At 36.8% G+C, this 16,281-nt stretch overlaps 1 protein-coding gene across 1 annotated transcript in view; it reads right to left on the bottom strand.

The window, feature by feature from the left end:
* ARID2 (AT-rich interaction domain 2) overlaps positions 1 to 15,946 on the bottom strand; it is a 160,077-nt gene extending 144,131 nt beyond the window's left edge. The window contains exons 1-3 of the mRNA XM_040642361.1: positions 15,453 to 15,946; positions 15,244 to 15,337; positions 14,086 to 14,183 (exon numbers count right to left, since the gene is read on the bottom strand). Coding sequence (XP_040498295.1) covers positions 14,086 to 14,183; positions 15,244 to 15,337; positions 15,453 to 15,544 — 284 coding nt within the window. The 5' untranslated portion in view covers positions 15,545 to 15,946. The remainder of the gene's footprint in view (positions 1 to 14,085; positions 14,184 to 15,243; positions 15,338 to 15,452) is intronic.
* Between the last annotated feature and the right edge of the window lie 335 nt (positions 15,947 to 16,281).

Here is a 16,281-nt window from a genome sequence, read left to right as displayed (position 1 = left end):
ATTAGTATTCTTGGTTATTAAAAAAAAAAAATAGATTGATATATATATCAAATATGTAAGTTTAACTTTTTCCAAGCAAAACATTTAAAAATAAGGAATATCACTCAAGTAAAAAGTGATTTTTCCCAGTGATTGTTATATGTTTTGCTATGGGCTTTCCAATAATACTCACCTGTCTTATAAACATAATCCTTTGAACAGGAAGGGGAAAGAGATAAGACTGTTGATACAAATGACAAATCAAGTATATAATTATCACCGCTACAGGCCAACAATTTAAAACCTATGCCTCATAGAAGGTTTAAGTCAGCAGAATCATCTTAATGAAAAAATAAAGGTCACATTTTTAGTAGCAAAGAAATCTCTGACAATCTACATTTATTCCTTTTAAGTCAGAACAGAGTAGCTAGAGTAATAAAGGCAGGCCTGGCTTCTACTTTCCCCTTCCATCATTCAGTAATAGTCATCTTAGGCAAGTTAATTATTCTTATACAGGCCTAACAGAAAAAAAATATCCTTATTTCTAGCTTACCAAAAAGCATGAGGTTAGACCACTTTCTTAAAATCCCTTCTAGTCCTAAGAATAGTGATGCTATGAATTGATAGATTAGGTAGCCGTCTCCAACTCTAACTACATACTTCTTGTACCTATCTTTAGGAATCTAAAGCTATACTACTAGGCCTCTAAATGTTACATTTGCATATAGTATCTAATGTCTATTTCAGCTTAGCCCCTTAAATGCGCAAGACTTGGTAATATCTATAAGATCTGGTATGTTCAAGAACTGACCAAGAAATTATCAAGCCATTTGCTTAAAGCTAACAAACAGTATTGCATGTATGTGTGCGTGTGCATACTTGTGCACACGCACACATACATCCATTTAAGTTAACACCCATAGTTTATAAAGAAGGAGATAAAGAAGGATGTTCTAAGCAACTCTCAAAACTAACAAGGCTTTAATATCCAAATTACATCTAAATCTGAGGATCAGATATGCAATGTAAAAACATAACATTTAATTTAGTGGTAATGGATCTGAATGGATTCAGTGAAAAAAGCATATAGGATTTCTGATTATAACTAAAACATGAATTTGCTTTTCATCTCCACAGGGTGGATAACCTATAAAGAAGACTTTTAGACAAGAACAATTACTTCTCATCTTGAGAATACAAAAATTAAGCAATGATCAAAGCATGATTTATACTAGTTTTAATAATATAAAATCAAGCAATGAATTAAATTATTGTCCTGTTTTTATATAGCAGGTGATGCAAGAGACAGCAAAGAATGAAATAGTACAGACTTTTTAATGGATAGATAAATCAGAAAAGGTAACCTTCCTCTGAAGTTATGATTTAGTATTGTAGCTGATTTTTATTTACATATTAAATTCCTAGAACATGAGAAATATTCACATTCAAATATAAGCTGCAAAATGGGACTTAAAAATTGTAGTATTCAGTATTAGCTCCCTCTCGAATACAGATAATAAAGAAATAATTACAGATTTAAAAAAATAAAACCGAATTCTAGTAGATAAAACACACGAAGGATACCTCTAAATCTGACTTCTAAGTCTGACAGTATCGTTCATTCAATAAACAGAGAAATACTATCTTAGTAGAACATATAGAGTTAAGACTACATCAAGAACACATAGCAGGGGGCACCTGGGTGACTCAGTCAACTGAGCAACTGACTCTTGGTTGTAGCTCAGATCATGATCTCAAGGTCATGAGATCGAGCCCAAAGGTGGGCTCTGTGCACTCAGCATAGAGTCTGCTTGAGATTTTCTCCCTTTCTCTCTCCCTCCTCCTCTGCCCCTCTTCCTGCTGAAGTGTGCTCTCTCTCTAAAACAAAAAAAGTGAAATCTTAAAAAAAAAAAAAAAAAAAGAACACAGAGCAGACAGTATCTTAGTCAATGAGCAATGAGGAAATGCAAGAGACATCAAATTAAGGTCATCATTAAGGCAAAGACACCTTCATCTTTCCAACTATTTAATAGTGGCCAATACAATTAGGCAAAAGAAAATAATTAAAGGTATAAAATAACTACAGGCATAAAATTTAGGAAAGAAGTAAAACCATCTCTATTTGCAGATGACATGCTGGTATATCTAAAATTTTTAAGAATCAATGATAAAATCAATACAAACAGTAAAACAACTGTGACACCTGGGTGGCTCAGTCGCTTCAGCAGCAGACTCTTGATTTCAGCTCAGGACATGATCTCGGGGTTGTGAGATCAAGTCCTGAGTGGGCATGGAGCCTGCTTAGAACTCTCTCTCCCCCTCCTTCTGCCCCTTCCCAACACCCCCAAAACAAAGCCCCCAAAAAACAGTAAAACAATTAAGTAAGGCAGACTATAATATAAAAAATAACTTTCATATAAATAAATAACCAATTAAAAGATTAAAATGGATGAAAAACCACATTTGCAATAGGAGCAGAAATGAAAATATATCTAAGAATAAATTTAGGATTAAACTTTGGATTAAATTTTGGAATAAAAATGTCCAAGACCTATAAAAGGAAAATTTTAGACTCTTGCATAACACAAAAAGATTTGAATAGGAAGACTTCGTTGCTCTTGGATAGTTCAACTCAATACCATCATCTCAGTTCTTCTGCAATAGTTTATAAACTTAATGCAATCTCCATTCAAAAAACAAAACAAACAAAAAACCAGAAAAGTTTTTTTCTGGAACTTAAAACAAATTGACACTAAAATTCATATGGAAAAATAAACATAAAATAGCCAAGAAAACTTCCCCAAACCCCCCCGCCCCACAAAGCTCTGAGATGGGAATGGCACTATCAAACATTAAAACATGGTATCTGTGGGGCACCTGGGTGGCTCACTAGGTTAAGTGACCGACTCTTGGCTTCAGCTCAGGTCATAATCTCAGGATCATGAGACTGAGCCCCCAGACAGGCTAGTGTGGAGTCTGCTTGTCCCTCTCCCCCCACCCCCCATCCCCCCTCCTGCTCACACACGCAGGCACATCTGTGCTCGCTCTCTTTCTCAAACAAATAGATAAAATCTTAAAACATGCTATGTATGCCACAATAATTAAAATATAGTGAGATACCATTTTTTAACCTCTCACATTGGTAAAACTTAAAAAGCTTGACAGCACATGGCAAGGCTGTGGGAAATAAGCACTTTCATATACTGTGGCGGGAATGCTAAATAGTTCCTTCCCACAAAGAGAATTTGGCAATATTTAACAAAACTACATATGCATTTATTCTTTGATTACTATACCAACACCCACTTTAGTAATTTACTCTGAAGATACATCTCCAAAAATTTAAAAATAGGTTTGCATAAGGTTACTAGATTTACAGAAGATTACTCATATGGCATTATTTGTTATTCTAAATATTGGAACCAACCTAAGTGCCATTATGTGGGGAATAAATTAGGATATAGCCACACAATGGAATACTATGCAGCTGTAAAAAAAAAAAAAAAAAGAATGGGACTTCATGAGTTTATTAGAGTGATAGTCAAGATACAGTAAGTGAAAAAAAGGCAAAATGCATTCTTCATTTCAACAGAAATTAAGAATGCATGTATATATATATGAAAGCATACATATATATAGAATGCATATACATACACACACACACTTATAATTTTTGCAAAAAGAAACACAGGAAGGATAACCAGACACTAAGGAAATTGGTTATTAACAAAGCATGGGTGGGAAGGGGGTAGAAGAGGAAGGGAAGGGAAGAGGATAACCTCCAAGTATCTTAAATTTTGATTTTAGAATTTTATTAAGTGTTTTAAATATTCACAAATAAAATTGAAGAAACAAAAGTGGGGAAAATCACAAAATTAAATACAAATGGAAAAAAATATGAATTCTACTGAATTTTAACAGTAAAAGGAGAAAAAAAGAATCCAACCACTGCAAATTTTTTAAAATACCAATACAGCTTCAGTCTGAACACAAAAAGAACTGAAAAGAATTTGTAACTCTACGTGGCAGGTTTGTTGTTTGTAGTGGTACAGATATAACAATTCTGAAACTATACTCTATGTATTACAGACCTGACAAGATGAGTAAATATACTGGCATTGGGAACTAGGGTTCTCAATGCAGGAGAAGGAAGATACATGCATGGTACGGAAGAAGGCAAGAAGAAACCTGTGTGGATTTGTAGCCAGACATATCAGTATATACAGCACTGTGATTTTTAACATATGTACATTTATATTTAAAATAAATAAACTTCCTAGCTCTTACTCTGAAAGAGCCTGGAAGAAAGACAACCCAACAACAATTAGTATACCTACCAACCAAATTTTGGTTTCTGTATACCATTCCATGCTAAACAAAACAAAACAAAACACCAAACCCAGGACACTCCTTGGAGAAATAGCTGATGCTGAGATAGGCAAGCAAAACACAAGCTGACCCTGGAAAATCTTATTTTGTCAGAAAGCACAGAAGAGCTTAAAAATGGGAACATGTTAAAGATACCTACTGGCCAAAGTTAAGCAGCAAAACGCAAAATAATAGATATTAATCCACTGTGTAACATAAAAATATAATAAATAATAAGAATGAAAATATTTTCCTTATAGATTGCTAACTAAGAAATTCAGAAAGAATGATAAAGTTAGAAAATAAGTACTGTACATCCATTATAATTAACTGATTCAGGCAAGAATCATCAATGGATGTTAAAATTATTGGGTAAAAGTTTAATGGTGAACAAGGTATTTATATGCTCTTAAAGTATCCGCACAGGTTAATTATTAATTACAAAAGAGAAAATGGAAACTTTAGAGTAGAGAAACCAGGAGGACATCACCTTAAACCAAAGTTAACATCAACAATAGGACAAAGTGACATCTGGCCTCCTGCCAAAAATGTCTAACCTAAATCTAATCCTGGAAAACCATCAGACAAATCCAAATTTTATAACACGGTTGGCCTGTACTGCTCAAAAATGGTAATATCATGAAAGGCTGAAGAACCAGAGATATAAGTAAATGTAATACAAGATCATGGACTTGTGGTGTGGGTATGATATGCTATAAAAGACATCTTTGGGACAAGTGCCAAAATTTGAATAAAGTCTATATATAATACAGATAATATGATTGTATCCATGTTAAGTTTTTTGAATTTAATAACTATACTGTTGCTACATTAAGAGAATGTTTTATTCTTAATATACACTCATATTTAGAACATTCTATAATAATATCAAATGATTACATAAGAGTAATAATGTGTGTATATATACATACCCTCACATAGAAAAATATAAAGCAAATGTGGCAAAATAATAACAATCTGTCAATAGCCAATGAAGTGTAAATAACAGTTCACATTATAGTCAAAAAAACTGAAGAATTTTTTGAAAAGAAAACATAGCAAGGAAGGAAAATGATTAGGTTTACCATTTCTCTCTCAAGAAGATTTTTTACTACTAGATTGAATTAATGAATTGCAACGTGGGGCTACCTGGAAAAACTCACAAATTCAAAGGTTTGACTTTTTAATGGTGTAAACTAAAAAAATCACACCAAACCACTTAAGAACACATCACCTATTACTTGGGAGTGCACTTAGAGGTACAGCCTGCTAAGGTAGGAACTTCTGTTTATGAAGTACAAAGAGGTCTCACCTGAGTTCAGGTATAGTGAAAATTCACTTAATTTATAAACCATTATGAAAAGTATAATCAACCTGGGCATTATTACCAATGATTTTAAATTTAGCCCCATCTCTAAAGTACTACAAGTTAGGTATTTTCTGCATAGAGCCCGAACTATGGTCTCTTCTTTGTCCTATTTTAACAGATGAATGTTCCTACTTACCTCATGTATGTTTCTACTAACATTTTACTTATTTAAAATTAACCAATGAGCTAGGAGAGGAACAAAAAAATGTTTCATCTGAAAACACTTCACCATGAATGTTATAATTACATAATAGAAATCATCTTTGTGCACAGAGCAACTGACCACTGAATACTTAACCAAGGACAAAGGTAAGAACTCAGAAAAGGCTAGAATCAGATACTTGTCATATTTCACAATAAGATGTACATGCAAACAATAAATTCTTACACAACTTATTTAAATCCTGCTTCATAAAAACATTTTATTTTGGCCCCACTAAATGGTAATGAAAAAAATCATTTACTGATAGAAACAAAAGATAAACATACCAAGAACACAGAATATACCTGAAGATATTTTACAACTGTGGATAATGACAGGTGATAAATAAGACAATGGTTTGTTAAAGCAAGTCTATCACTAGGATGGAAACAGGCCAAGGGGGGAAAGTGTGGTCTGAAAATATATTAAAAAAAAAACACTTTTCTAACTGGCCATTACGGCTGACACTTAGAGATTGAGAGTTGGATATAACCTACAGCTTTTTTCATTTTTTTTTTTTAAGAAGTAGCCCATATGCTCCAAAAGAAAAGAGTTTGAGTGGTGTAAAGAAATTTTTTCTAAGTGTTATTTTTTCTAAGATTAAATAACAGCAATTACTTCTGAAATTTGAAATGATAAAAATAAAATCTCACATACAAAAATGGTTTGAAAAATGAAATGCATTAAAAAACAAGTTATTATTAATGTTGTTATTTGTATAGGAATTTATAAAATATAAGTTAACTCCCTTCAGCAATACTGGGGCAGACCAACAAAATCCTCACAAAGTGGAAAAGCATTCAATAAATTCAATAAAACAAATGGCATCTCATTTGGGACGAATATCATAAAGTCCTATATAGAAAAAAAAACCCACATAGATATTAAGGGAAATTTATTTTTAATTACTTTTTAAAATCCAAATTACTCAAATACAGTTAGGGTGAGTTTGAATTAGTAATTCATGTACCCTTTGATTCCCCTCAGCTGAACTGGAGCCCTTGTTAGCTTCTCTGGAGCCCAGAGACAAAGTGTAGGGTGTGTCCAGGCTCTGCTTAGAGATGACAGGTGCAGCTTGAGCAGGTGCCCTGGACCAGATGTCACCTAGAGGTTTTGTTCTGGAGGTAGCCCTGGCCAATATGTTGATGCCAAGGTAAACCTGTTATCTCAGCAACTAAATTAGTTTCATTACAATACTTAGATCAGCTGTTCTCAAACTTCAGCACACTTTAAGAATCACCTATGGCACACTTTTTAAAAATACAGACTATAATTATTTAAAACCAATCATCAATCTTAACACCACTAAAATGGGACAACATAAACATTATGTCTCATGATTGAATCAAAAGCACAGCACTACATACTAAGTATGCCTAAAATACTGAACTTGAATGTTATCTAGCTTTAAATCTAACTATCAGTTTTCAGGGAATAAATACAGGGGATAGAGGAACAAGTTAACTGACACTAGAAGGAAGCAATCAACCAAATCCAGAATTTGGTACAGTCTGAAGAACAAATGAACCCACTACTTCAACAAATCAATGGCATGATAGGAAAAGAAAAAGGGAACTAATGAGATAAAAGAGCCAAAACAGAAGATTCAGCCCAACCACAAAATCTCCCACAGTAAGATTGGGTGGACCCTACAAACACTGACTTAGATACTAATGGAATTATGGATCTATCATTCTGGGGCAACAATTCAGAATGTTGATAGCTACTCCTAGATACCACAAAGAGACTGTAGTTCCAGCAACAGGTTATTGCAATGTACTTAGTCAACGTGGTACATATCTTGTAGAAATGAACTAACTTCCACTCACAACATAATAAATATGCAAAAAGTTTCCAAGCATATATGACACTTCTTTATATTTTGAAAATGAAAAAATATATGTTAGACTCTGATGTTAGTAACACAATTCTTGGAAAGCTTAATGAAATTCATAGATAATCTGAACATTACTGAGAGTGACATTTGCTCTAAACCCTCTCTTTATTCTAGGTCCCCCAGAAGTTTTATTTCCAAGTGAAAGCATCAATAAATTTTATGATAGGTAACCAATACCAATATCAATCAGCATATATGCATTTTTGTGCACTTCTGAATAAACAGAATCAATCTGCCTATTTTCCTTGGTTCTTCTATGAATAAACTGTACTAACCATGGTATTTAAATTTATTTCAAATTCACAAGCCAATACTTTTGCTTTTCATAAAAATTATGCTTTTAACTTCAAGCCATAAAATATTTGAAGATAATCTTTAATGCTAACATCCCCATTTTTAACTCCGGTAAGTTTGGTCCTTAAACCAATATTTACTTCTAAACAGCTTTACTTAACGTCAAAATTTATGATATGACTTCTCAGTTTTTAAAGTTATAGAATTCTCAGTTTTTAAAGTTATAGAACTGAAGTAAATACAAATTTTTAACAGGACTATCACCATATTTCAACAAAAGCATTACGATTCCATAAGACAATGTGATCAATAATTCTGCTACAATTCTTTAGAGAGCCTTATATAGACAAATTTAAAAAACAAATTTAAATATAAATATCCTGTTTAAAAAAAAGAGCCTCTAGTTAGAATGATGGACAACAGGGGAAATAAAGAGCAGTTACTTGGTTTTGGGGGTGGGAGGGACTGCTGATTCAAACAAGAATTTTAAGTTAAAAGAAGACTAAGTGGTCAAATAAAATCATAAATTCCTTTGTCATAAAGAATACCAAGTTAATATACGAACCATTGCCTAAGACTTAAAAATCTTTAACATGGTCTTTTTTTTTTTTTTTTTGTCTTTTGTCCTTCATCACATTATAGTTTAAACAGTAGAAAAAATACTGTTATGTATTTACAAGGACAGCTTTCTCCATTCCAGATCAACTAAGGCCACCGCTTATCTTACAGGTTCAACTTTTCTTCTTCTGTTTGGACTGCAATATTTCTTTACCTTTCTTTTACTGGCAATGAACATGAGATAATTTTAAATCCCCCTATTTCAAACAAATATTTAACAAGTATTACCAATGTAATTTTGCACAGTCATTGATAAAGACATGCCAACAACAGCTCCTAATAATTTACATTCATATTTATATATCTCTATATAAATACACATAATTACCTCTCATTTCTCATTTCCTCATTATTTTCCGTATTTAAAATTTCTCTTCCTTATCCCCCATTTTTTCTAGAGCATAGTTTCCCAAACTGTGCTCTTTAGAACTTAACAAGTGTTCCTCAAACATGGGGTTTTGCACCACACTCCTGCGATGTGTGGTAGTGTTTGGGAAACACCATTTACTATGGGTAGGGGGAAGGAGGTAATAAATCATGTTTCTCCAAGCTGTCTAGAGATCCAAAGGCCCATTAACAAAATAAAGTCTCTGAGAAGTCCTGCAATAAAGTAACCCAAGTTTAGCTTTACTGCTCAAATTCATTTGGCCTATTTTCAAGGAAACATATTGACATTTCAAGAGAACAAGTATTTCATAAAGCACAAATTGGGAATTTCTACTTTAATTGATCCTAAATACCAAAGAATATGGTGATGATGGTGGCGGCAGATCAAAGAAGCAGAGACAGAGAGAATCCCCCTCACTCCGCCCCATATGTCCTCTAATTCCCAATTTGGACAAACCCCATTTTTGCCAGTAAACTTTAGTAAGGTCTATACCACTCTGGAAAATGCCAAGTAGACTTCTTCACCAAATATTAATAAAAGCTCTAAGTACTTCACCTAAAAATATGTATTGAATACTTGCTTGCAGATTAATGCACCTAAACTGCAATGAATTAAAATGTTCCTCATTCCTTTTCCAACTTCCAATATCATTCAGTTTGGCAATAAAAGATTCACAGCAGTGATATGCTTTTCTATCAAAGTTACAGTGGATTTCACACACAACCAAGTATGAAAATATTGAATCCACAACAGAGTACAGGTAGGATTATAAAAGAGTGCTCCTATTTAGAAATAGACATTTTTAGTTAACTGGTAAGGCAGAAGAAAATGTGAATGTAAAAAAGCACATTTTTGGGAGTTATGGTTAAGTTCCTAGCTGGTATCCTCAGTAAAATACGTATCTTCAGTGAATGAACTACCTTGGAGTGAGTTAGATTTATTTCTAATTTGGGGCAAATTTAAGCTGTTTAAACATGACTTCTAAGACACAACATTAACCTAGCTGAGCCCTGATCAATCTTTCAACCTTCTCTACTTTCTTTTCAACATGTCTGCATGCCCTTTAAAATGTAACAGAATATCAGAAGATATCAAAATCAGGTTTGTTCAAAATGAAAGGATACAGTTTATAATATTAAATTTAAGATGCATATATGAATAATTTATTTAAATACGGTTGTCCTCCCAATCTTCATATTACTTTTATTTTTCTTCCTTGAATAAAGTAAGCAATGTCTGCTTAATAATTCTGTTTAGCAAGTCAAAAAGTCAGTATATTACTTTTTTATTACAACTGTGAAGCATTCATTCACTGAGCATCAAGTGATTCATAAAATGCTTTCTCTTAAAAGAAGTAACCTACATGGTGTACACTAACTACAGAACATGAGTGTATTCATTCTATTTAAGTGATAAACTCCTTAGATTGGTATAATTTAAGGGATGACTTTATTCATCAAGGGGGGGAAAACAGAATAAATTTACGATGCAACTGAAAATTCACTCTGATGGATACAATGCTACAATAAAGTTGCTGACTATTCTAAAGGTACGTACATGTAAAAAAAAATAATTTAATATTATGAGATAATCAGTAATACATAGTTTTGTACAATAAATTTTTTAATGTCCAAGATATTTCACCTCCTTTCCAAAAAATCAAGTTTTATAACAGAAACATCAAGTTAACCTTGACTACTGTTGGCGTAAGCTACAAGAAAATTCTTCAACTAAGGATTTGAAATATTTACCTAAATCTTCATACCAAGTCTTCAAATTTTTAATAGAAATAAGAATAGTAAATTGTGCCCCAATCTTTGCACGAACACAGAACTAAAATAAAATTGAGTAAATACAGAACACATTGTGTATAGCTATACATTCATATCGGGCATATATTTAACCATAATTAACTTCCAACCACATTTTAATTTCTTAAAATCATTTGTGACTAACTGAACTCATAATAGACTGATTAAATATTACAGAACATGTGTCAGGAATACAACTTTTTTGTCCAATTAACAAATGCCTCTAAAACCATTTGGATATTTTTTGCACTTTAATTTCTCCAACTACAAAAATGTAGAAAATATTACCTTATCTTTTTATACTGATAGGGATATTCTAGTAATAACCATTTGTTGAAGAAATGATGTACAGGCCAAGAAAGGAACTAAGTGAAAACAAATTATATGGACGTGATAGAGGATTAATACGCAATTTTTAAATAGAGTATTTTTACACATTACTAATAGGCACTAACATTTAAAACATTAAATGCCAGTGTTTAAACAAATCATCAATCACATTTTTAATTTTAGACTTTCAGAAATTTTTATACGCAATCTACAACTGAATAAATGTATGTTTGATACAATTAAGCAAACTTTTGGCAGACCACTAAACTCAAGTCTCTACATTCAACGACTGTCTGTTGTATCAAAACGAACACAGAAATGTTAGAATATATACATGGCCAGCATACCAGTATGCTCCTCTTTATTTAAATGTCTGTAATATCACGAAGATGTACCTATATCTTCATCCTGGCTGTACTAGGCTAACAGCCATCCATCCAATTAATAATGAAATTACAGAGGAATGTCAGCAAATATTAAACTTATAGAGTAAATGAGAACTGATATGTGTAATAGCAGTCTTATAATAGGTCCAATGAAAAAACAGTTCTTATTTTTTAAAAAATCATTCTACCTGTGATTTATAAAACACACTGCATTATCTGCTCACCAGAAACCATGATATTCAATTTGATATCTCGAAGAGGGAACTCACAAAGTCACTCGATTACTATTTCTTACTATAAAGAGGCACTCTTATGGTTAAGTAACAGAATTAAGTGTGAAAGCTTGGCATCCCGTCTGCCAGTTAAGATTTTTCAGAGGAAGGTGTAAAACCCAGCATAATACATGTCCTCTAATTGTGCAGTATTACACCACTATGGAAAAAAAAAAAAATCTTTCAAGGTTGGTAGTATCCAATTTTTGACCAGCATATTTCTCCTGTATTTCTTTACAAGCCATGCAAATCTTCACATGGCTTTATTTTCCAAAACAAATGCTTCAACTTTTTTCCTAGTAGCCTAGCTACAACCCTACAAAAACAAACCTGGAGAGTGACATATGGAGGAAAAACAAGTTTAGCTAAGGACATAGTTCAAAAAGCAGCTTCTAATAGGAGCATAAAGCTCAAATTGATCTGAGAACAATGTAAAGAGTTGCAAACAACCCTGAAGCTATATACTTAAAAATAGTACTTAACAGTATAATCAGTGAATGATATGATCTCAGGATAGAAATTACAACTGGAAAAACGGTATTTATGTAACTTGCAAAAAAAAAAACTGGAATTCTAGACATTTAATTGATTATGCTAAAATCCTGTCTGTATGTGTGTAAATTCTTCAGAATAACACACATCTCATGAACCTTATATATCATTTAGTACCTTTTGGATATTAAATTTCAATCCATCAACCCAATAAATATTAGGCATAACTTTAAAATGTGTTTTAAACAGTTTAAAATCCAAATTGTTCAAACTGATTACCAGAAAACCAAGACCTATAATAATAATATTCTTCTCAATGTTATAAATGGAAATGAGCAAATGAATATCACCATAAATATAAAATTCTCTACTTCTCACCACATTACTAAATCAACAGTTTGGGGGGTTAACTTCACTTTGTTTCTTGTTTTAGACCTTTATTTAAAAATGTACTCTGACACACATTGCCATCACACACACACACTAGAATAGATAACAACTAGCCATATTTAATATTTTCTAGACTTCTGTGTAATTCAGTAACTACCCACAAAGTTCTGTGAACTCTTCAGCTTCAAGCCTGAAGTCAATCTAAGACAGCCAATAGAAAGTACACCTGGGCAATTACTGCATTTCCTACTTCAGAAAGCTGAACTTAACACAGAATATTTACATTTGGATATTGCATGTACAGCAATGATAAGTGCCAAACTCAAACTATGCAGAAGCTACATTAACTAAAAAAACTATCCCTTTTTTACATCCCTTTAATTATATTATTAAAAAGCAATAAATATGAAGAGCATTATTTTAGTTCTAAATAACCACCACCAACTAAAGACCCTCTATGAGACATTAAGCATTAAAAATAAAAGATGACCTCATAATACATTACAATATAAAAATGTAACCAGAAAAAGAAAAAAACAGAGCTGAATCAGAAAATATATTATCTAAACTGCATCACATATCAACTGAATAAGAAATGTACTCTGTCATATACAGTCAAAAAAGGAGGGAGAGAATGAAAGAAAATCCAAATCATGATATTCCATTTCATAGTATCCTTAATCTTCCTACATATATAATAATCCTTTTGAACGTTTTCAAGTCACTCAAAAATTCGAAAGAACTTATTCTAAAAACAATCCTGGTCACCTAAGGCACCAACATGCCATGCTGTGTGGAAATATTCTACTGAAAAACCACTCTGTTACACGGTTCCACACAAGAGGTTTCATTTATTAAAAATCTTAAAGTAAGAATTAAAGGCAAAGGAGTTTCCAAAGCAAAGTAAAAATTTTCCCAAGGGATACAAAGTTTCATTAACTATCTTAACTCTTTTACTAAGCATCACCTCTCTGCCCCTCCGTGGATATCAAGCAATCAATAACAATGTCACAAAAGAATGTTTACCAAGATGGAGGGTGGGGTGTCACCTGTAATGATCCTGTATGAAAAATGTAAACAATCCTAAAATAGGTGAGGAAAACTTTCACCTTCCTACAACCTCACTTTATGGATATTTGATGTTTCGCAGGTTGAAAAAAATGAACAGAAGTTTAGAAACTGTTTGGTGTGCAGGGTTTGTTTGGGGGTTCTTTTTTTTCCCCCCTAAAAACAAATCTCCCCTTAAGTCCCTCAATTCCAAATACTGTGGAAGAGTCACTACTACTCACCGCAAGTAATACTGTTTTAAAGCAAAGGCAGCGTTAGAACAACTTCTGGGAAAGTTGAACTCTTCAACAATTTCTCCCCACTGATTCTTCTCAGAAACCTGTTAAAAACACAGCCACACTTGTCTGAGAGTGCACCATCCAAGAAAACTCTAACCTAACTATGAAATAAATACCCATTCTACAGAGATCTGTAGATACCTCAGGCATCAGTGGGTGTTTCAGATCGATCCGTAAGAGTAACTAAGCAAGGGCTGCTTGAATCACTGTGTTTTCACCCGAGAGCCCAGTATTTAATAGCACTTGTTTTGTTTGGGGGGCGGGAGGGGGGGTGGTGGGTTTGTTTTGTTTTTGAAGCCCGGACAATAACCAATCGCAAGTCCCTCTGTCGCCCCCTTTTAAATCTCAACGCGGTCCGTTTACACTAAAAAAAAAAAAGTTCAAAAGGATCAATACTGTTCCGGACAGCGACGTCCGCAGGTTCTGGGGGGGCCGGGGCCGGGGCCGATTCCGATCCCTCTCCCAGATCTATCCATCTCCATAGGCCCTTCTTTGAGGCCTACAGCTTCTGCCTAGCCTTGAAGCCTAAGATGGCTATTTGGAGACAGGTCCTGGTTTCTTTTGTTAGCTGTATAAACCGAGGGCGACGGGGCCGAGGCTGTGCCCCCGGCTGCCGGGATCATTTCGCAGCCGATTATCGATGTTAAACCTGCCCGCGCTAATTTTGAGTTGCACGAAAACTGCTCTCAGAGTCTGTGTGTCTCTGTGTCTCCGCCTGTGCTAGAGCGGCAGCGGCGGCAGAGCTGACTCGCGAGCGAGCGGGCGGGCGGGCGCGGGCGCGGGGCTCGGGCGGGCGCCCCGCACGCCCGCACTCCCCGCCGCGGCGCTCAGACCCCGCCGGGCCGGCCGGGCACCGGGCAGGGCGCGAGCCGGCGCCGGGCCGCCCGCCCGCCCGAGCCCCGCGCCCGCCGCGCGCACGCGAGCCACCAGGCCAAAAACAGCCCCGCCGCCGTCCGCCTCCGTGCCACCGGCTGGGAGCGAAAAGAACGCCTTTTGCCCCCGCGGGCCACCCCCCCGGCCCCGAGCGCCCACTCCGGGGTCAAAGGAGACTTTTTGGAAGAGGCCAGCGAGAGGGAAATACAAATTAAAACTTCCACTCACCTTCGCGAATCCGCCTAAAGTAGTGACTCTGGTGTAGAGACCGTGAAGATCCAGCTCCTTCCCACCCACCGCAGGGATTTTTTTAAAAGGCGACCTGCGGGAGAGAGAAAGCCCCGCACTTGTCAGCCGGGACCCCGCGCCCGGCCCGGGCGGGAGAGCCCCGTTCGCCCCGGCTCGCCCCGGCGCTGCCCCCCCGGTTCTGCTCTCACCCTCTGCTGTGGTGGAACTGCCGCAGCTCGTCCAGGAAAGCGAGTCCCTTTCTCCGCTCGTCCGGAGGCGCCTTCCCCGTCGAGTTTGCCATTATTTTTTCAAAGGAGGTTTTTAAAAAACCCAGATCGGTGTTTTAAAAGCGCCCCCCGCTCCCTGCGCTTCCTACCAGAGCCCGGAGCCCATTCCTCGGCCGGCGGCGGCGGGGCTCAGTCATGGGCCGGCGGTGGCGGCGGCGGCGGCGGCGGCGGCGGCGGCGGCGCAGGGAGGGAGGGAGGGAGGGGGAGGAGGAGGAGGAGGAGGGGAAGGAGGGAGCAGGAGGCCAGGGGGAGAGGAGGGAAGGAGGGAGGGGAATTTCTAAAAAAGTTTAAAGAAATCGGAGCGAAACTAGAGGGGCAGGCGACTGCCGGATCCGCGCGAAGCCGCGGGGCGAGCGCGGCCCCCACCCCTTCCTTCCCTCCCTCCCCGCGGCCCGGCTCTCGCCCGCCTCTCAGCGCAGCCGGCCCAGGCGGCTCGGCCTGGGGACGCGATTCAACATGGTGCTGCTGCCGGGGGCGCGCGAGCGGGCGAGGGGAAAGGCGAGCCGACGGTGAGGGGCCGGGGCGGCCGGAGGCCCGGGAGTTTCGGCGGCCGCGGCGGCGGGGCTGGGGCAGGCGGGGCTGGGGGTGGGGAGGGGGAGGTCTGTGTGGTGGTTTGTGGAAAGAGGGGTGACAGCGTGTATTCCGGCCGCAGCTCCGCGGGGCCCTCGCACACATTCACGCGCGGCCTCGGCCGCGGCGGCTGGGGCGTCCCCGGGCAGAAAGCACCGGCGGCAGCCGAGCCGCTGCGCGC

The sequence above is a fragment of the Ursus maritimus genome, unplaced genomic scaffold (genome assembly GCF_017311325.1).
Source record: "Ursus maritimus isolate PB19 unplaced genomic scaffold, ASM1731132v1 scaffold_26, whole genome shotgun sequence".
Lineage (NCBI taxonomy): Eukaryota > Metazoa > Chordata > Mammalia > Carnivora > Ursidae > Ursus > Ursus maritimus.
Note: the sequence above shows the minus strand (reverse complement) of the source record. Positions and strands in the feature narration are given on the sequence as shown.